At 41.0% G+C, this 22,152-nt stretch overlaps 1 protein-coding gene and 1 long non-coding RNA gene across 3 annotated transcripts in view; one reads left to right on the top strand and one right to left on the bottom strand.

Moving 5' to 3' along the window:
* The window catches only part of REEP5 (receptor accessory protein 5), a 35,135-nt gene extending 25,642 nt beyond the window's left edge, over positions 1-9,493 (bottom strand). Inside the window, exons 1-2 of the mRNA XM_033110442.1 lie at positions 9,271-9,493; positions 8,431-8,524 (exon numbers count right to left, since the gene is read on the bottom strand). Of these exons, the coding sequence (XP_032966333.1) occupies positions 8,431-8,524; positions 9,271-9,388 (212 nt within the window). The 5' untranslated portion in view covers positions 9,389-9,493. The remainder of the gene's footprint in view (positions 1-8,430; positions 8,525-9,270) is intronic.
* Positions 9,494-9,638: 145 nt separating this feature from the next.
* The window catches only part of LOC117024844 (uncharacterized), a 32,218-nt gene continuing 19,704 nt past the window's right edge, over positions 9,639-22,152 (top strand). For both annotated transcript variants that reach the window (XR_004423530.1, XR_004423529.1), the window contains exons 1-2: positions 9,639-10,161; positions 20,575-20,728. This is a non-coding gene — a long non-coding RNA (uncharacterized LOC117024844). The remainder of the gene's footprint in view (positions 10,162-20,574; positions 20,729-22,152) is intronic.

Raw genomic sequence — 22,152 nt, forward strand, 5'->3', positions numbered from 1 at the left:
TCCTATAGTAAAAAATGACCACCTTAATAAAATGCATAATATACAATAAGCTAAATTCACAGGCAAATACATTTTAAGATGAGTCTATAGAACATCTCTAATGGAGACTGAATTATACCAAAACAGTCATTCCGTGGTCAAACATTTTGGTGTTTAATTATAGTGATCTTATTTAGCACCTGTCCATCATTTTGTTTTTTAATACAAAATGGAAGATTCAGTCAGTCAAATATAAACCACGTGGAACGTTGACAATGCGCAGCCCACGGGAGTCAGGCAACTCGCTCTCTACTTACGCCTGGCTTTGCTGCAACACACTTGTGACCTGAGTCTAGTAACTTCAGTTTGTGGCCATTTCCAAATCCGTTAAAGGTGGCTATAACCCCAGCAGCTTGATCTCTAAGACCTCTCCCAGACACCATTTTATAACTCAAAACTGAATGCATTAAACTATTTGATAGATGGTTAAAAAAGATGAATGCAAAAAAAAAAAAAAAGATTAATGCCTGAAGCAATAAAACAGCAGATGCAAATCCTACTGCGATAACCCTTTGTCAATAAAATGGATGGCTCTATAAATATAATATCTGCAAGTTTAACTGAAGCTCAGGTACCCTCACTACCTACACGGGAACGACCTAAACTGACCTTTTCCAGACAAAAGAGGGCCACATCAAGATGTAGACAGCAGTCTAGAGTTACCTCTGACATGTAAGTGAGCCTTCACTAGATCACCCAGCCTGACTATCAGAGGCGGCCAGGATATATATAGTGGCCGTGTGACTGAAAGGGACTGATGATAAGCTCTGCTCCCAGGAATCAGGAGCCTGAGCAAGGGAGAGAATGAAGTCAGGATAGGTTTCTACAGGCCCCACTTATATTCCACGCGCTACAAAAGTAATTTAATTACCAGTTTTTAAAATGTAAACGTCTGCTCTACTGATTCATTTTTCCTCAAAATTAATTAATTGGTAACGTTATTGATAGACACTAAATACCTTAAAATGTCCCATATGTATTTATACTTGTTTTAAATACGATATGAGAGCATTAAGTTGAAAACTGAGTCAGTTCTGATAAGAGAACTCCAGGACAGGGGTAAAATGAAGGCAGCTCAGAAGGATGAATACACCGAAACTCCAGGGCCTTCATAAAGAAAGAAAAAAGTTCACTGAGGTTCAAAGGGAACACTCCAAAAGAGGAATGGGATTTCCCTTCACAAGTGCTTTAGAGCCTAGAAAATAGACCATGAGTAAATAATTTAAATCATTATCTTATTTGTTCCCCAAAACTGTCTTTTGCCTATGCAGGCAAAGGAATCAAAAAGAAAAACAAGAACTTAACCAAAACTGGTTAAAACTGGCTGTAATCAGCTAAAAAAAAAAATAGCCACTGGTTGTTATAAGGCAATTTTATTACTTTTTCAGTTTTCTGCACAACTCCATCTTAAAATAGTTCAGCAATATTAGCAGTAATATTCAGTGAAAACATAACCAGTAAAAAGCTGACAGAAGTAAAATGTTTAAGATTTCAGTGTTGCTTAAGGCAACATTTACAGAATGCCAGTAATAGTTTTGACCCAAGTGCACAGTTGGCCAGAATATTTGCATGTGCTCTCACTACACAAAGTGTGGGCAGGCGTAGCTTTGCTCTCTAGCACTCTAAGGAAGAACACAGTTACAGAGAGAAAAGCTGGTGTAACACAAGCAGCTTAACAGAAAATGTGTCTGCTCCCAAGTTCTCATGAGCGAAACAGGGAAAAAACCCAAGATAATTAAAAGTTCTTGGGAAAAAATGCAAGAAAACAAATGCAGCTCTTACTAATGAGTCTGAAAAGAACCACAAACATACATTCTCCAGCACCATTAGGGAAACCAGCCTAGCTCTGCTGCAGATGACTCTCTTCTGCAGAACAGAAAGTGGTTCAGAACTGCCAGTCACATGGTGATTTTCTCAACCTCTCCTCTGGGTAACGAACCTCTGCGCAGGAGTCTGCCATTGCAAATCTTAAATAAGGAGATTTCAACCCTTTCTAACCTACAAGTAAATGTTCTTACTTTATCTGCAGTGCATCATTAGCTAAGGAGATGCTGTACCTTGTACTTGTGACGAGTTATATCGCAACTCTTGTAATTATTTTAAGTGTTCTTTTTTTTTTTTTTCAAATTTTCCCTCTCACCGTCCCCATTCTGATCTGACCTCATCAGGGTCATCCCCAAACATCTCCCTCTTGAGATGTGTTGGCTCCTGACCAGGAACTAAAGGCAAGGCGGCATTCCCTCAGGAAATCAATTCACTGTGCCATTTTCAGGTGGGCTTGCACTGACTGGGATAAAAGACAGACAACAAGTCTCTACAAATGACTATTTATATTGCTGTTGTCGTAAGGCAGTGCTACGGCACAGACAATGAGGGAAAGAACTCTTAGTAACATTCTAACTCATGTTCACAAAACACTGCAAATGACTACATGTGCAGATATATGATTTGGGATGGCAGTACCCTACTTGAGTAAAAATATACTGCATGAAAGTAAAATGTACTGACAGTGTCAAACTGATAAAAGAGTCAACAACAACAGTTTAATTTTCATCTCTACATAAGGTTATGGATATCTCTGTGGGACACTCAAAGAGCCACTTGGGAAGTAGTGTAACATAAACATTAAAATCATGGACTTTGGAGCCACACTCCCTGGGTTTAAATGCCAGTTTCACCTTAATCAAGTGACTTCTTTTTCTGTTTCCTTACGTGAAGAACAATCATAGGAATAATCATAGTACTTCTGCTGTAGGGTTGTCATGAGAATTGAAGGAGCTATATCTGTAAACGACTTAAACAGAGATATGTGTCTAGTAAACAAAATGCTACACAGGTGTTCAGCAGCCATGCAGAGCTAAAAGCTGTTACACTCTTTGTATTGGTGGCAAAAGCTTAAAACGGGCTTATGAGGACACACAGAAGAGACAATGACACATCACTGAAGTGGGCATGAGATTTTAAAAGCGTCACCAAACACTAGATTACATGTATACACCAAAACGCTGGACACTAGACATAATTCCCTTTTCTTGGTTCTAAAATATGCCTGATGTGCTTTCACACTTCTGTGTAGTCACTGATGGTTCCAGACCAAATCAAGGCCTGTGTGACCTTGGAAAAATACTCTCCCTCTCTCTGTCCCTGGATCATTTCAAAACTAAAGGAATTAGACCACATGTTTGAGCTCCAAGGCCCAACTCTGATAGTCCCAAGGTGGCAGCCTAATCCTTAAGAAAAATATAAAATAAAAAAAGGAAAATTGATAGACGTCGTATAGAATTTTAAACAAAAGGGTTATTGAGTAAGACAAAAAGAGCACTGCCCTCCTTCCCCTTCTCTGCCGAGCAAAAGTTAAAATAGAAAATAACGTCTTTCCCACATCATTCCATCTGAACAAAGAACAGAGAGAAGGCTAGCACCCACGCTCAGGGACCACTGGGACGGGGTTACCACAGGTCTCCGGCAACAGACTTTGCACGTGGAGGACAGCGCAGCACGCTTTCCTGAGAGGCCGCTCAGGTTCTTAGGTGTTCAATGCTATTACAAGCAGGGCTGCGCCAGAAATAAAAGGCCGCATATTGTATGATTCTATTTATACGAAATGTCTAGAATAGGAGAATCCATAGAGACAGTAAATACGTACATTGGTGGTTTCTGGGTTCTGAGAAGTAGGAGAAATGGGGAGTGACTGCTAATGGGTATGGGGGTTTCCTTTTGGGGTGATGAAAATGTTTTGAATTTAGATAGTGATGATGGTTGTACAAATTTATGAGTATACTAACAACCACTGACTTGTACACTTTAAAAAGGTTGCATGTGAACTGTATCTCAGCGAAAGGGGAGCGAGGTCTAAATAATAGCGGTTCCTATTATTATCCAGAAGTCTGCCTTCTCTTATCAGGAATAAAGCAAGGTGATCAAAGTAGCTCTATCAACAGCTCTTAATAAGAAGAAGGCTGGAATTAGATTTCAAACTGTCTATTATGCAGGGTGGCCAAAACGTCTGGAAACATAGAGGTAGAATTTTAAAAGCTTTGCTTCCCAAAAGCTCAAAGGGAAATTATGTACACAGAAACTGAGAGTAACCAGGAGCAAAGAGGTGCCCGATAAGGCACTGGTTGTTCCCCATGAGCAGTGCCCACCCAGGCCTTCAGCTGTCTGTGTGCTCCAACACACCAACACCTGAGCTGGAGCCAGGTGCACCTGAGCCCCGCCCACAGATTTCCCAAGGTGGAGAGTCCTCAGAAAAGCTAGTAAGCCAAATGAGCTTTTCCAAATTGTATTTCTGCATCCTACGGCCTCTAAGCCCAATGCTGACCCTCGTACATAATCTGTGGGCCCCTCGTACAAAGACGGGAAAAAGTAGGCGCAAAAGCCGAAAGGTGAGAAAAGGATAGGCAATAGTTGGGCAGGATCACCAATTCCTTCTAGCGGTCATAGCGGCCAGATGACCTTTACATCGTATCATCTCACCACCCTATTTAAAATCCATCCAAGGCAGTCAGAAAACATGCCAACTCCCTACAACCACCTGAAATAAAATGCACACTTCGTGTCTGGGCCAGCTGCCATGCGTGCTGGCACATGTACCTCTCTGGTCCTCCCTCGCTGCTCTTCTCGCTCACAGAGCTTCCGCCACATCATTCCTCTGACAGTCGAAGCACCTGCTGCCCCCAGGGCAGGGACAGGCTGCTGCCTCTGCCTGGCTCTGCTCTTGGCTGGTTCCATCTCATTCCTCAGGTAGTAACTCAAAGAGGAGCTCAGATAAATACTAGAGTCCTTCCTCTTATTCTCTACCACAGCTCCCTGATGACTTTCTCTGGAAGGCTTACCACACCCCGTCACTACTTTACTATTTATTGTGGTTTATCCTGGTAGACTATCAGAGGATGGAGCACATATACCTTAGTCCCTGGTGTATCTAAAGTGCTGCCGCAGTGCCGGGCCCATGGCTGGCATTTGACTTTTGCTAAATAGATGAACCTGTATTTTTAAAAATAACCCTGGCTAGGGAGCCCAGGGAGAATTACAAGAGGCTAGGAGAACAATTTAAGTAACACTGATTTAGGTGCTATTAATACCACCATTTTCAAAGACTTTCTTTCTGACAATCACACTAACATGTCAGTTAAGCCATAACAGACTTGATTATACTTCTGTAACCTGGATTGCCGGAATGCTTACTAACCAGGGGGCTGTATGCTTTCTACTGTGCACATAGCCCCATGTCTCCTTGAACTTCCCTCACAAAGCAGAAGACCGGTAGGCTTCCGGACTATTCCCAGTGTCAGCCAGCCATTTTTCCCACCCTTTCACAAACATCTTCAAGTGTCACAAGCACAGTTACTGCTGTCATGCTTCACCAGGAGTTCTCAACATTGGCTGCACATTAGAATCCTTTAAAAATTGTGAAAGATCAAGGAGTCTTTAAAAAAACCCCAAAACCCAGGCTATCACACAGACCAATTACATCAGGATCTCTGGGGGCGAGACCCAGGAATCAGCATTTTATAAAAGGCTCCTCAGATAATTCCAATGGGCAGTCAGGGCGAAGAACCATGTGTTAGGGGAAAGTCCAAGTACCCACAGAGACCAACCTTCACTTCATTACCTTATGATCATAGAATCTTGTATTTATTTTAAAGGTAAAAGAGTTGGGTCTAAAAGGAAGCATCCTATGAATAAATACTAATCTAGAAATACTCACTATTTCCTGAATTTTTGCTTAAATCATTGAAGTCCCTTTTATTAGATTTTTAATACTTTTGCCAATTCCTACTGAGGTGTACCACAAATGTCACTTTGCCTTAGAATATTCAAATAGAAAAGAAAACAAAGTATATTTAATGAATAGTTCTAAACCAGGGGTGTCCAAACTGCGGCCCGAGGGCCAACTGAGGCCCACAATCCATTTTTTATTGGCCCGCAGCAAATTCCAAAAATATATTTAGTTTACTTAAATAAACCAGGTGAGGCAATACGTACTTCACCTCGAGTGAGTGGCCCGGCTGTTTGTGTATTTTACCGCGTATGGCCCTTGGTGAAAACCGTTGAAGAAAGTTTGGACACCCCTGTTCTAAACTATGTAAAATCCACTGACCTGAACTACTCAGAAATATGACTGTCTCTACCATTTTACAGAATTCCTAGCAATAGATAGGAATAGTTAGCTTCTTGTAAGTAAAAGAGAGTCAATAATATTCAATTGATTATGTAAAACAATGAATGAAAGAATGACTACAAAAAATTATAAAGTTGAATAGGCTGGCTTGAAATTACGTTAAAATATGACTTAAAGAATGGCCCTTGCTAGAATTAATCCACTTCAGGTCAAGGAGAAGCATTTTGAGTTGTGTCTACATCTTTAGTTATACATATCCACTTTTACACATACAGACATTTACCTAGCTCACCTAGAAAGATTTTTACCTTTGTACAACCCACAGCAGTGATCTCACCACACTGACAGAGAAGGTTGTTTCTCACAAGACTATGTACCAAATGGCACTGATGTGGGGAAAAAAGGTTCTTTTATGGTATTCAGTATTTTTAAAAATCCATATCCCTTGCTAGAAACTTTTTTAATGCTATTTAGTATTTTTTTAAATCCATATGACTTGCCAATTCAATATAATTCAAGCGGTGAGGCAGTACTAATTGGCTACACAAGAGTTGTTCAAAGTGTGATCGATGACGTCTAGAGCCCAAACCTGACAAATGCTTCAAAAATCTCTCTTTAAAGGAGTTCCCACAAGTAGACTACACAAACCAAAGAAAAGTAAAGGAGTGTACTACTGAGTGATTTTGTCTTTTATCACAGACAGTGATGTACAAGCCATTTTGAATCAGGGTTGTCTGCAAACTGTGTACACCATCATATATCGGTAGATTATATTTTGTGGAAAACTGCTATTCTTGTACCTTTTTCATTGATCTGAAAGCCAAACCACGTTTTCTGGTCTGCCTTCAGAATCCTTTAGTATTCACATAAAACCTGGATGGTGCTTTAGTCGGTAATGCTACAGAGGGTTAAAGCTCTTCTCAGCCTGAAGACTGAGGATCTCCAGTTTCACAGTATACCAAACGAATATAGTAACTATTACTTATGTAATTTCAATTTAATTGTTTAAATCAGACCCAACTTCTAAAACATGTTTCCTCCTGTCCAATGAGAGACACAAGATGTAATAAGGTGTTATTTGTGTCTTAGCCTCCCAGCTGAATTTTTTTTTCTTTCTCGATTTTTAACCCTATGGTTGAGGAAAGTTACAAAAACCAATTCAATGAAAGTAAAACCCACCAGCTTTCTTGGGAATACTAGAGTCCTTCCTCTTATTCTCTTGGGAAGAGTTGTAGAGTAAAACAAATTCATTTGTGGTGAGGAATAATTCCTATTTGAATGGAAAAATGACATTGTAGGGTATTTCCAAAATAACTACACTGTAAACACCTCAACTAATAAATTCAGCTCCTAATCTGATGATTCATTTGTAATTCAGTTTAATTACATAAAAAAGTCATCTATATAACCAAGGAGCTATATTAGTGATGCATTTCATAAGGTTTGTTTTTGTTTTTATATTAGGGTGGTTCCCATTTGCCTGTAATAAGTGGCAAGCCTTTTTATTTATTTTTATTTGATAAAATTTATTGAGGTAACATTGATTAATAACATTATATAGATTTCAGGTGGACAATTCTTTATCATCTGTATACTGCATTGTGTCCTCACCCACCAACGTCTAGTCTCCTTCTGTCATCATGTATTTGACCCCCTTTACCCTCTTCACCCTCCCCTACCTCCCTGTACCTCTGGTAACCACCACCCTGTTGTCTGTCTCTATGAGTTTGTTCATTTGTTGCTTTGCTTTATATTCCACATATGAATGAAATCATATGGTTCTCGTGGCAAGCCTTTTAAAAATTAAGAAGACAAAATTCTCCCCAGTGCCTGACTTAACATTAATTCAGAATGAAGGAAGTCCTAATTGATGGGGTTTTACTGTCTGTGCACATAAAGGTAAGGTGCAATACACATTAAAAGAATTATTAGGGAGAAGAAATCAGCTAGCTCTCTGTATCCACTGAGAGCTCCCCACCAGTAAAGGTAGGACGACTTTGTTGTAATACTTTCCATTTCTGCACCCATGAGAACCGTACACACCCCACCAGCATAATCTGATGAAATATACATTTGGGTTAGTCATCAGGAGATCAAACATCAAGTTAAGGTTCTAAACTGTGTAACCTTAAGCAGACAATTACTGCCTTGTGGTGCTTTCACTGCTTTCCCAGGAAAATGGGGATATATAGTAACTGGGGCAGCAGCGTTGGATGGGGGAAGGGTAGTGAAAAGGAGGAAGGGTGGTTGCACGGGTAGCCACTTACGAGACGTAGGCTGGGTAGCCAAATCCTATCAGGTTGCAGAGGAGAGAGGCTCCACAACCGAACACCAGGTACAAGGCCACGAGCCCGATGACACCTGGAGACACGAAGAGAGAAGTGGGTCGGGTGGCACGAGAGGCGCTCAAGCAGGGAAGCCCACACCCACACCGCAAGGCTTGGCCTGCTCAAAGCGTTGTTGAAAAACAAATCACGCGAAGGTTGGGCCTGCGCCTTCGCGGAGCTTGGCCTTGGGTCTGGGAATACCTGGCAGCCCCCCATGTCTGTGCTCTTCCTCCCGCCCTCCCTCCCGAAGGGGCTCCCGCGGTGCTGCGCACCAGCCCGGGGAGCCCTGCCCCAAAGAGGGTCGGGAGAGGCCTGGATTCCCGCGCCCGCCCAGAACCCCCACCCCTCCCAAGGGAACACCCCTTTTCAGTGCCGAGCCTCACCGAGGCCCGGGTATGCCGGGGTACCTCCGCCACCGTGACCGCGCGACCTCCCGCTGGGGCCCCACTGCTCCGCGCCAACCCTGAGCTTCGCCGCGGGGACAGACACGTCAGCGCCGGCCCTTTCCCGCTCCCCGGGCGTTCTGCCACCTGGCCGTGGGCACAGGCCAGCGTCCCCCCAGCCCCCAAGCTGGGGCCGCCCCGAGAAGGGGTTGATCTCCGTCCCTAGACCTTTCTGGCGGCCAGTTCGGTCCCCGAGGATGCCGCATGCCACCGTCGGTCACCGACATCGCCTTCCTGGACCCTCTCCCCGCTTGCTTCCCCAGCAGCTGGTGCAGCAGCTGCTCCGGGGCCCGAGTGAGCGGCGCCGACCCCCAGCTGCTCCCGGCCGAGCACCCACCGAGCGCGATGAACCTCCGATTCACGCCGGTCTTGGCCTCGAGCTTGGCCAAGAGGTCGGTCATGCAATTCTTCTCTTGCAGGAAGTGGTCGAACCTCTGTCTCATGGCGGCAGACATCGTAGGGACCGTCCTGTCGCCGCCCGGGGCTGCTCCTAGTGCTGGTGGCTGCAGAGCCGGGTGACAGGCGGGGCTGGCAGGGGCGGCGACGGGAGGGGCCAGCCGCGTCTGCGCGGCCCTCCCGCTCGGCCCCCTCCTGGCCGCGCCCGGCCCTCACAAACCCTGGTCCCTCCCCCGCGCCGCGCTCCGGGGCTAGCGCCACACACCCGGCGGCATTTGGGCCTGCACGTCCCCCCGCGACCACAGTGAGGTGGACGGAGCAGCAGCGTCTCCCGCGGAGCGACCGCCATCCGCGTTAACAGCCTCAGTCCTTTGAGGGTAAAAAGGCCTGAAGACCCTTGTAAGCTCCTTTCGCAAATTCGACTACTGCAAAAAACAGGTGGAAAACAGAAGGCAGCTCCTTTGCTCACTCCTGCAGTGTGGTAGGACTGATTTGATGTACCAACTCTGCCATGCTAAACCTGCTGAGACATTTTAAATCTAAAAATTGAAATGTACGACCCTCCTGAAAGAACTCTGGTTGCAGACCAGCTTTTTATCTTGGTTGCCATAGTTTTTCTTACCTACAGATAATAGTGTTTTTCAAAAGACCCTTGAAGAAACCTAACAACCTCCTCTGGGGGACTCCTTTTCCAAGAAAGTGCTGCACCCCTGAAACCTTTTTATGGTGGACTTGAATTTGCTTGATGGCTGATATCGTGGAAACGTCTCCAAAACCCCTCCGCAGAGACAACAGTCTGCTCTTGCCTACCAGCAAAAGTACCCTGAAGAAGGTAATTGCAAGGTTTAGGGCAGGACCTCACTTGCTTCCTTCAGAATGTCGTGCTCTTGACCTAAACCTAGGCTCTTCTTGTTGTCTCGCACCCACATTATTTCAGGAGACTACTTTGGAAAGCATTCTCTCTGACTCCTATGAGCTGCACACTACTGCAAAGTTTTCTTCATGCTGAAGCTTCAAAGGCTCCTCATTAGTTACAGACTAGAGCTCTGATTCCTTAGCTTAGCCTTCACTGGCCCTGCACACAAACTGGCCCCCAACAGCCTCTCTTTGTCCTACACAACCCCTCTGCTCTTTCAGATCCACTTAATCACGGTACTGCTTTCACTTCCGCAAAACATTACCCTACCCTTCGCCAGCTTTTTCCTTTTATGCTAATTTCCCTTCCTCTTTTCTTTCCCAGAGCTTGTTAGCTCCGTCTCTCAACACTGCCACTCCTATCCAGCCAAATGAGTGAACAAATTAAACCAAATAAAAAATTAGTTGGATTACTGTGGTAGCCTCCCAACTGAGCTGTCCATTTCTGTCATTCCGCCTACAGTCAATTCTCAATGTGGCAGCCCATTGGATCGGTTTAAAAATGTGGGTCAAGATGTGTTATCTTTTTGTTCTTCCCTCCAGTTGCCACCTATCTGCCAAAAGAGTGGCCTCAAGGTCATAGGTGATGTGGTTCATCCCTCTCCCTTCTAATTTCATCTCCTACTGCCTGCCTCCCTGCTGTGCCTCAAACAAGCTGAGCCCCCTTCTGGCCCCCCAGCTTTCCTTTTCTACTATCGCAGTGGTTCTCAAACACGAGTGATGCTGGCCCCCCGCAGGACATGAGGCAATGTCTGGAGACATCCTTGGGTGTCAGACAAATGGTCACCAATGGGTGGTAGATGTTACCCACTGCTGGCCTCTGGTGGGTAGTGGCCAGGGAAGCTGCTAAACGTCCTACAAACGCAAGGAGAGCCCCCACAACAAAGAATTATTCAGTCCCAATGTCAATAGTGCTGAAGTGGAGAAACTCTCCGATATCTAAAAAACTCCAGATAAACACTTAACTGTCTCCTCTCATTTTTCAAGTCTTTGCTGAAATGGCACTTCCGTGAGGCCCTCTCTGATCCCAAATTGCAAACCTCAGCCCTCTTCTAGCCCCTATCTTGCTTTATTTTTCTCCATTGCACTTATTACAGTCTGGCATTCTATATATGAGCGTCTATATTTTTTAATTGTTTTTCTTTCCCCACTAGATTACGAGCTCCATGAAGGTAGGAATTTTTGCCTATTTTGTTTACTTCTGTATATCAAACACCTGGAACAGTGACCGGCACTTAATAGGTGTTCAATGACTATTTGTTGAATGAATGAATGAATGTCTAACGTGTATTGTACTGCCCAGCATTCTAAGTATTACATGTACTAATTCATTTCATCCTCACAACAGCATGAGGCAGGTTCTATCAGTTTTATCCTCATTTAAGGGAAGGAAATGAGGTACAATGTGGTCTCATAATAAGTAAATGTCACAGCTAGAATTCAAACCTAGGCCCTTACCCCTATATTATACTGCAATATGGGTTGAATTGTGCACTACGCCCCCCCCCCCCCAAAAAAAAGATATGTTGCAGTCCCAACTCCCAGGACCTGAGAATCTGATCTTATTTGGAGATAGGGTCTGTACAAAGGTAATAATCAAGTTAAAATGAGGTCATTGGGGTGGGCTCGAATCCAATATGACCGGTGTCCTTATAAAAGGGGGAAGTTTGGAAACAGACAGACACACAAGGAAAAATGATGGGAAGACACACAGGGAGAAAGAAGCCAGTCATCTGCAAGCCAAGGAGAGAGGCCTGGACCGGATTCTTCTCTTACAGCCCTCCGATGAAACCGACCCTCCTGACACCTTCATCTTGCACTTGTGGCCTCCATACTGTGAGACAATAAATTTCGGTTGTTAAAGCCACCCAGTAGCAAACTATTATAACTGCCCACCAGAATAACTGAATTTTGAACATTTTAACTAGTTGTGAGTGTGTTTAATTTCCTACTAAGTGAATATAGTAATTATTCATTTATCTGGAAGGCAGGGTCAAGTTTTTGAGTACTTAAAATGATTCACAATTTAATAGTTTTATTTAGTTTTTAAGCCAAGGAGCAAAGTCCTTTTACATTAGGTATTCAAATCAGCTTAATTTGTAGCACATGTCATACATTGTCAACATTTGGACTATATTAACTATGCATGAAGTATCTGGAAACATACTGTTCATTTGGATATACTATATTGTATAAATATTGTTCTCTTCTCAATTTTCTCCTGAGATTCTAAATGTTTTCTTTCTTCCATCAATCCACCTAACAAAAATAAGACAAGGTAGCATAGTAAGGCATTGTGTATGGAGCACTGTCTGTGGATCCAGCTTGTTTGGGTGAAATTTCAGCTGTACCATTTAGCTGTGTGACTTTGGGCAAGTTACTTAAGCTCACTGTGCCTCTCTGTTCCCTCATCTGTAAAACAGGGATAATAGTGCATATTTCGCAGGGATGTCATGAGGATTACATGAGATGCCACTTGTAAAGTTTTTGGAAGAATACCTGGTGCAAAATAAGTGTTTGTTAAATAGCTGTACAAAGAAAGAAAAAAATACAGCTAGATGCTAAAATTGAGCTAGAGAAATATTACATAATTCTTGCCTGTAGGAAATTGCAATCAGGTTGGGGAGTGTGGGACCCTTTCCTCATCCAGTCATTACTACAAAGCTTAGAGTCTTTCATAGATGAGAAAAGAGATGCAGAAGAGAAGAACTCTACCTTAGGTGTCAGACTATTACTGTCTCATATTTATGGAGAATATCCTATGTACCAGACGCTGCTAGACTTGGGAACCAGATGGACCAGGTCTTTGCCAGGGAGGCCATGGAGAAGGCTGGCCTGAAGTATGTTGACTTTGGCAATTCCTAGGAAGGAAGTTAAACCAACTTGGGATGATGCAAATGCTATGACTTTAGTACCCTTCATGAGCCAGAGAAGAAATTCCTGCCAGAGACCTGTGATCAGGTCACTTTTGTTCTCCCAACTGTTTCTTCAGGTTAAGATAATTTCTCACCTACTTGCAGTCATTAACACACTTTTGTTTTAACTCTCACGTATGTTAGGTAGAAGACGTAGAACATAATCTCTTCCTTACCCTCCCCACTCCCGGTATTTGGAGGGGACCCTGGCTTTTACTGGAGCCTGGCACTGATGAAGCAGCCAGCCTTCTCAATCAGGAGACTCTCATCCCTGGGGATACACCCCCGCACCCCCACCCTCCAGGCTGAATGGTGACATGTCATCAAAAGAAAAAGAAAAAAGACAAAGTAAGCAAAACCTGAGACAAACTTTACCAGGTAACATGAGGAAAATGTAGAAGCTGAATATAATTTAAGAAATAGTATGAAAAGAAAGAAAATGTGAAAATCACAATGCTTCATTGAATACATTTCAATTACATTTTGTTTGCCTCATTTGTCTTATTTTTAAACAGTTTCTACTGAAAATATGGACAAAGAATTTTATTATTAATATATGTCTCCATCAAACGGGAAGTTGAATGTTAGAAAATTACTGCTCATGACTGAAAAGAAATCAATCTGGGAATATTCTTTATTTAGCAAAGTATTTTTATTCTGAAATTAAATACCATATCTCATTGCTAACTGCAAATAAATCTAGAGATTTTCACCAGGTATACGCGTAAACGTACCCTCCATTTCACCATTTCTCTAATGTCACCTGCACAGGAGACAAATAGAACATACGCCATTCATAGGTTTTTTTTTTTTGTCTATGTTCAAAACCAGTTAGTCCAGTTCTGGGCAGACCATGGTGTTTGGATTCCACACTGGGGTGGTACTGTGTCCACTGATCCTGGAGTATGGTTTCAACCAAAAGAACAATCCAGGTTCACCTCATAGCCTATAGAGTAGCATGAATTTTTGCTTTTCTTCCTAAGTAAGAGATGGACCAGAATCAGACAATTTTGTACACTTCCCTTTGTGACTAGGCATCAAAGGAATTTAGTTAATTTGAATAAAGGAACTGACTAAATTGTATTAGTTTCCTATTGCTGCTGCAACAAATTACCACAAACATGGTGGCTTCAAACAACACAAATTTATTATCTTACAGTTAATACATCTCTATGCCAGATGTCTGATACAAGTCTTACTGGGCTAAAGTCAAGGTGATATCAGCAGGGCTGCATTTTAATTTGTCTTTCTTCTTTTTTTTTTTTTGCTCATTTTGGGTTGGCAGAATCGAGGTCCTTGTAGTTGTGGGACTGAGATTTCCATTTCCTTCCTCATCTTCAAAGCCAGAAGTAGTAGGTTGAATCTTTCTCATACTTCGAATTTTTCTTCTGTCTCGTGGGTCTGACGCATCTGCCTTCCACTCCCATTTCCACGATCTCATGTGATCAGATTGGGCCCACCCAGGTAATCCAGGAAAATCTTCCCATTTTAAGTCCCTAACCTTAATCACATCTGCAAAGTCCCTTTTACTATGTGAGGAGACATAGTCACAAGCTGTGGATATTAGGGCATGGCCATTTTTTGGAGGTCATTATTCTGCCCACCTCATCAGCCTTATGTGGAGGATCCATAACCACCCTAAAGTCCCTGGAAAGAATGAACGTGTTCAGATCAATCAGCTGGTGTCCATTCTTTCATTCACAGTGAGGACCCATCCCGGACATGGCACAGGCTTCGAGCACAGGCCCAAGAGCAGATGCCCTGGCTACATTACTTGCCAGCTGTGTGATCTTAGGAAAGTTCTCAAACTCCAAAAGCCCCGCTTTCCTCAGCCTATCAAATGAAGATAGCATTGGTTGAAGATTCTGTAAACTCAATGTTTGTGTCCTTCCCAAATTCGTATGTTGAAACCGAAACCCCGATGTGATGTTATTTGAAGGTGGGGCTTTTGAGAGATAATTAGGCCATGAGAGTAGAGCCCTCCTGAATGGAATTAGTGCCCTTATAAAGGGTGTCTCTGGGAGCTCTCATTCCTTCCACCATGTGAGGACACAGAGAGAAGATGGCAAACTGTGAGCCAGGAAGCAGCCCTCACCAGACACTGAATCTACCGGTCCCTTGAACATGGACTTCTTAGTCTCCAGAAGTGTAAGAAGCATTTATTGTTGTACTTTTGCTCTAGCAGCCCCAATGCACTAACACAGCCCGGTACAGGGTTGTTGCGATAAATGGCGTCCTCCACGTAAAGCACTGTGTAGAGTACCTAGCCTCATGGAGCGCGGATAAAGGGTTAGCTGATCTGAAAGACTTATGTGTAAATGAAGTAGACAGTCACAAAAGTTGATGCCTACAATTCCTCCCTCTTGTCTGGCTCCTCTAAGTCCAGGATTTTGTATTTGTGAAAATAAGAGCACTGGAAGAAAGAAGCACATTTTCATCAGTTATTTGACTAAGAGAAAGAGGGAGGAAAATGAAAACGTATACTTAGCATCTATTTTGTGTTAGGCATGAAGGATCTGAGAGCATATTTTAATGGGGTGGGGACAGCCGGTCCTTGAAGATTAAAGGAGGAGGTTTTTCCTAGGCACAAAGCAGTGAGACAAAATGGTTCATTTCCAAGTTTGTCTAGTACCTTTTGACTAATCTGTGGCCAAAGGAAATAGATCTTCCAGGCCTGCCCAGATGGGAGTAAGAAACTGACCTAGCAAAGCATGTCAGGTCAAGTCAGGCTGTTCTTTGACATTCAACAAGCTGATTTATGCAGCTCTTTTTCGCTTAGCAGGCTCCAAATACTTCCCCTCTTTCTCCTTGGTCTCTGTCTTTCAGCTGTTTTGGATGAGTTTTGGCCCAAGGTCATCCAGCTCTTGGACATTAATTATGCCGTAACCACACCGGTTGACTCAGAGATAAGTCTCTTCCTTTGAATCCCTAAATAACTTTTACTTTATTATGAGCTCTGCTATGCAGTTATGAGAGAATGACTGGAGCACGTAGCCTTTTGCTTATTACCCAGGAGGGACTCTAAAACGGATTCTGATGTAGATTTATAACTAGCTAGTATTAGAGGACTTGGAATAAAGTTTGGGGGGACAGGCTTGATTTTTTTTTTCACAGCTTTGTTTCTAACAACTGTTTATTTATTGGCCACCATAACAAAACTCTCTGCTGAAAGTGAGAATTTATTAGCCTAAAAAACATGACTTTTTTTTCCTGTTTCCAAATAGCACCAACTGTTGTTTGTATCATCTTAGCCAGCTTTATAAAATTTACTGAAAGTCAAAAGTGTTGATACTTTTAATCACTTTTATGCAAACAGTTTGAACTTGGAAACATCCATCATTATAGCTGTAACTTCTAATTTTGTACAATAGAAACTGAATTTATGTTTAACACATACACCTAGTTCATATCACATGTGTTTTTGGTATGTTTATAACTGCACACAGTAGCATATGAAATTGATTAGAAGAGGAGTCTCCATTTCTAAATTCTCTGGGAATATGATTACTTATAACTTGTGTTTTTAAGATGTAGGAGGACCTTAGGTTGCTTGATATCAAGTTCACAACTTTCATTTAATGTTAAACAATGCCATGATTTGGACTAGATGCAAATGTCCTAAATAAGCCACAAAAGACTTGAGTGCAAAATTAAGTGGAGACTATGCCCATCATCTTGATAAATTATTATATTGATAAATTAAAACAGAAAATCAACATTGACTTAATTTCAGAGTAATGTTTTTGAAATAAATTATTTTCTAATAGTTACCTCAAATCACTTTTTCCAACTTCTATTAATTCAGAGGAGAATTAAAAAAAATAATAATCTTGGACTGCTGATTGATTCATTAGCCTTCTGAAAATGAGTACAAAATCTTTAACAAATTAAATCACCAGGAACCAAGATAGATAGGGCCCAGCTTTATGGATCTCACAATAGATAATAACCATGGCAACATTTGATGTGTATCATTGAGAGTTTGAAAGAAACTTTAGTATCTTAACCCAATATTTATGTTTTTTATTACTAAAAGAAAACTATTATCAATTTTTTAAAAAAACTTCTCAATTTGATATCATTTTTGTCTCATTCCAGACGCCCTTTACTCTGCTAGCTGCACATCCTTTTCAACTCCATCAGATTTTCTCTCCACTTTCCCCAGGAGTTGGGACTTCATGGTTGAGTCATCATTTTGCTACATTATGTAATAAATTCATAAAAACTAACAGTGGAAAAACTAAGTAGTAGGGAAAAATCCACTGTTTATCCCTCATCTTCCAGTTTCCCAATACTTCCCCAGTGGGGTTAATTGTGAAATGATCAGACCCACGAGGGGTGGGAGACAGAGCTAATCACTGACCTGACCAAGCATCTGAAGATAATACGGTTTTTATTCTATAAGGAAATATTTAAAATTGTATAAATACACATCATATTGTTTTACTTTACTATTAAATGTGTGAGCAGTTAGCAATTGTTTGTTATACCAGTCAATTAACATCTGATAACAATGAAATTCTGGCATCCCATCCTAGATGACTAATTCTGAGGAAAGGAAGCCAGAATAGCAGAGTAGAGGTCACCCCAAAATAGCCCTGGGACTGCGGCTTCGGGCAGAACAACCCATAGGCTAAGCTATGAGGCACGCAGAGCTGTTTATCCACTGACGCATCTGTTTTACACACACCTATATGGTGACATTATACTTGAAGATGAGCAAGATACACTTCCTGCCCAAAGAAATTTATAAATCTCAGCTTCCTTCTCCTGCCTTTTTTTTCCTTTTTAACCTCTACACACCCTATATGTCCAGTATCCTGGTATTCCTTGTTCTTTGCTCTCTTGATTCTGTCCTCTCATCAAAAACTCTTCTTAATTAGCTACAAGTTGGGAAGAAACTGATCATTAAATCACACTAATGTGTAAAAGGTTGTCATGGCTTAATTTATAGTATCCTACTACTTTTCTGAGAGGTGTTTGTGTTTTCAGAGAAAGGAATCCCTTAATCTGACGCAATGAAATTAGTGGTAGAACTCTAGGCACTAGTGAAGCAAGAGCAGAACATTTTCCCCCAAGTGTGTGTCATTTCCCAAGGTCCACCACGCATGGAAAAGGCCAGGCTGACTCAGTTCTGAAAGCTAAGTTCACTTTTAGATATGAGTCCTAGCTAATCACATTGACCATGATTTTTGTTTGTGTGTGTTAGTACAATTAAACCAAAATCTTTCAGGTAGTAGGGCACATTTCTCCTTTAGTCTATAATTAAAAGTTTTCATGGCTTTTAAAAGTCTATTATGCACTTATTTACTTAAAAAAATGCTTGTTGTGTGCCTATAAAAATGCCAGTCATAATGTTAAGCAAAAATAAAAGTTTCTATTGGTGTTAATAACACAAAACATAAAATATGTAAGTATAAATTTGATAAGATGTAATGGACATGTTTAAAGAAAACTATATAACTCAACGAAGGACTTGGGACATATTAAATATTATAAATATGTTAGTTCTCCCCAAATGTATCCACAACTTTAACACAATCCCAACATTTAGGATTTGACAAAATTATTCTAAATTTCACTTATAAGAATAAACATGCAAAAATAATTAGAAACATTCCAAAAAGAAAAGTATGAGGAAAGCTTGCTTCACCAAGTACCGTGTTTCCCTGAAAATAAGACCTAGCCGGACCATCAGCTCTAATGCTTTAATATCAAAAGATGAAAAACAGGCTAAAGCCCATAAGTAGACAATTAAGTAAATGCTATAGTATAGACATAAATTATAATTGTATAAAACAATTATAAATGGTGACATAGATCATTTTAATTGATATGAAAAGCTGTTATGCATACTTTTATTAATTTCTGAAGTAGTACATGCATTTTTTCGAACAGATTATGCAGATTGCAGATATGTATAAAATAAAAATTTTAAATGTCTTTTACTTACTCCCCCCACCACTTCCATTCCATTTTCTGCTGATAGTTTCGTTTGTACTTTTGCCATATCATTTTCTGCACAAATAAAATCATAGATCTGTATCTAGAGTTATATTTGTATCTAGATATAATCATATAGAATTTTTTTTTTTTTAAGAAATTATTGGGGAAGGGGAATAGGACTTTATTGTGGAACAGTGTGTACTTCCAGGACTTTTTTTTTTTTCCCAAGTCAAGTTGTTGTCCTTTAATCTTAGTTGTGGAGGGTGCCGTTCAGCTTCAAATTGTTGTCCTTTCAGTCTTAGTTGTGGAGGGCGCAGTTCAGCTCCAGGTCCAGTTGCCGTTGCTAGTTGCAGGGGGCGCAGCCCACCATCCCTTGCGGGAGTCAATCCGGCAACCTTGTGGTTAAGAGCCCGAGCTCCAACCAACTGAGCCAGCCGGGTCGCAGCTCAGTTCAGGGAGCCATGTTCAATCTTAGTTGCAGGGGGCGCTGCCCACCATCCCTTGCGGGACTCGAGGAATTGAACTGGCAACCTTGTGGTTGAGAGCCCACTGGCCCATGTGGGAATCGAACCGATTGAACTGGCAACCTTGTGGTTGAGAGCCCACTGGCCCATGTGGGAATCGAACCGACAGCCTTCAGAGTCAGGAGCATGGAGCTCTAACTGCCTGAGCCACCGGGCCGGCCCAATCATATAGAATTTTAAAACAAAATACTATGAGAATGTATATATCACTCAGTAACTTCTTTTTTTCATCCTGCAACATAACAAGTATATATATGATACATTAACTTAAAAACTGGTTACAAAACAACATGTTTAGAATTACCCTACTTTTGGAAAGTGTGTGAGTGTGTGTGTGTGTGTGTGTGTGTGTGTGTGTACATACGTGCACGTGTGCATAGGTAAAGAGAAAAGTCTGGGCATATAGATTTCTTGGTGGAGAAAGTACAGGTCATTTTTAGGTTTTTTTGTATATCCTTTTTCCTACTTTTTAACTTTTTAAAATAAGAGTATGTATTGCTTTTTTATATTACTCTTTTAATCAAAATAAAATCTGGTTACAAAGAAAAATTATATTACTGAAAAACATGTGAGAGGGCATTTGGCTGAGGTCTTACTATAAAATGGTGGATTATTGCTCCTATGACCTTCTGTCCTCTCACAGTCTGCAAATTAAGATTAATTTTATATATTTGTAAGTCAAAATATGAGCTATAATATTATTATGCAATTATTATATAACATAATTAGGTATATAATATACATAAATTACATATTCAAAGTGAATTGTAACTACATGTAGGGTTCCTGTTTCTAGGTAAGATGGAGCTTAACTTTTTGTCGTTTTATTGACTTGAATAGTTATTTCTAATAAATCCAGCAAAAAACAGGACAAACTAAAGCTGCCACAAGAGGAAAAAATTAAAAACCACAATCATTTTGTTGCCTTTTTTATTATTGCTGTAGATGGTTGAGATTGATTTCCTTTGTGCATCCAGAGAAGCAAGCTATAAATGAACATTTCAAGGTGAACCGAGGGAGAACGTCTTTCCACGCAACCTCTGTCTGCATTTGCTGTCGTCCATTTTGTTATGCTCCTGGCTGCAAGGAGAAGGTTCTGGTATGTCAAATCAGTTCTGGCTAAATAGGGGAGTTTTCTCCGGTACCTCCACAGCGCCTCCCCTGCCCTTTCTCTTCTGGGGATGGATATTCTTCTACTGTCACACCATTTTCCATATAAAATCTGCTTTCAGAAATGTAAAGTGTCGCTTTGGTATTTGTATCCAAATAGGGAACAAACCTAAAGGCAAAGCAAGGACTGGAATACCAAGTCTAAGAGGTATACAGACCTTGACCTAGTATCAGCTGAAGGGAAAAGCTCCAGGAGAATACACCCCTATTTCTATATAGAGTTGTGAATTTGTAGCAGTAGTAAAAGATTTTACCCCATAAAATTGTGGCCCTGTGGGTGTGGGTGTTCTTTCATGTGTTTGTGGGTGTCTCTCTCTTCTCTACGTATCAGTCTCCGGCCTTACTTTTTGTGCCTCTATTTTTTTCTCTCTCTCTTCATTTCCTTCCATTTTTCTTTTTTTCTTTTTATTGGCCATAAATATTGAAAAAATGCATTATTTATGGACTTGATCAAATAATTATATTTTCTACGTATTTTGTGTTAAGACCTACAGTGAGCGATCTATTAAAAGATGTACTTCAATAAGAAGGACAGTAAACCCAGGAAGAAGAAATTAGATTCAAGAAAAAAAATAGTGAGCACAGAAATTGATAAATTAAGTGGTAAATATAAATTACTATTACTTTTTAAAAAATAACTTGAAGGGTAAAAAACAATATGGGAGTACTTGAATGGTTGTTAAAGCATGTTTAATTTTGTGTTTTATTCAGGAGGCAGAAAAAAACAATGAATAACTTAGGACTGTGTAGGGGAAATGTAGAGGTAAATATGTATGTCAAATATTAGACATACAGGGTGGCCAGTTGGCTCAATTGGTTAGAGCGCAGTGCTCACAACACCAAGGTCGCTGGTTCAATTCTCACATGGGCCAGTGACCTGCGCCCTCCACAACTAGACTGAAAAGAACAACTTGACTTGGAGCTGATGGGTCCTGGAAAAACACACTGTTCCCCAGTATTCCCCAATTAAAAAAAAAAAATTAGAAATACAGTGCATAGCTTCAAAACCAGCAAAAGAGGGAAAAAGAGTATAGAAAACTTCATCAGTCCCAAAGAAGAGAGGAAAGGAGTAAAAAGAAAAAAGAAAATGGATAGTAAAGAGAAGAACCAAAGTAGATGGTATAAATAAATCCAAATATACCAGGATCACTATTTAATTGGATAGAACTCATTTACTAAAAGATCAAAAATATCCCATTTGATTAACAAACAAATAAATAACCAAAACCATATCTAGTGCAAGAGGCACACTTAAAACCATCCAGAAATTTGAAAATAAAAGTAAGGAAAAATTAACAATTAAATACAAATGAAAAGAAGGAGTTTGCAGAAGAATCATAGTATTTAATGGAA

The sequence above is a fragment of the Rhinolophus ferrumequinum genome, chromosome 7, assembly GCF_004115265.2.
Source record: "Rhinolophus ferrumequinum isolate MPI-CBG mRhiFer1 chromosome 7, mRhiFer1_v1.p, whole genome shotgun sequence".
Lineage (NCBI taxonomy): Eukaryota > Metazoa > Chordata > Mammalia > Chiroptera > Rhinolophidae > Rhinolophus > Rhinolophus ferrumequinum.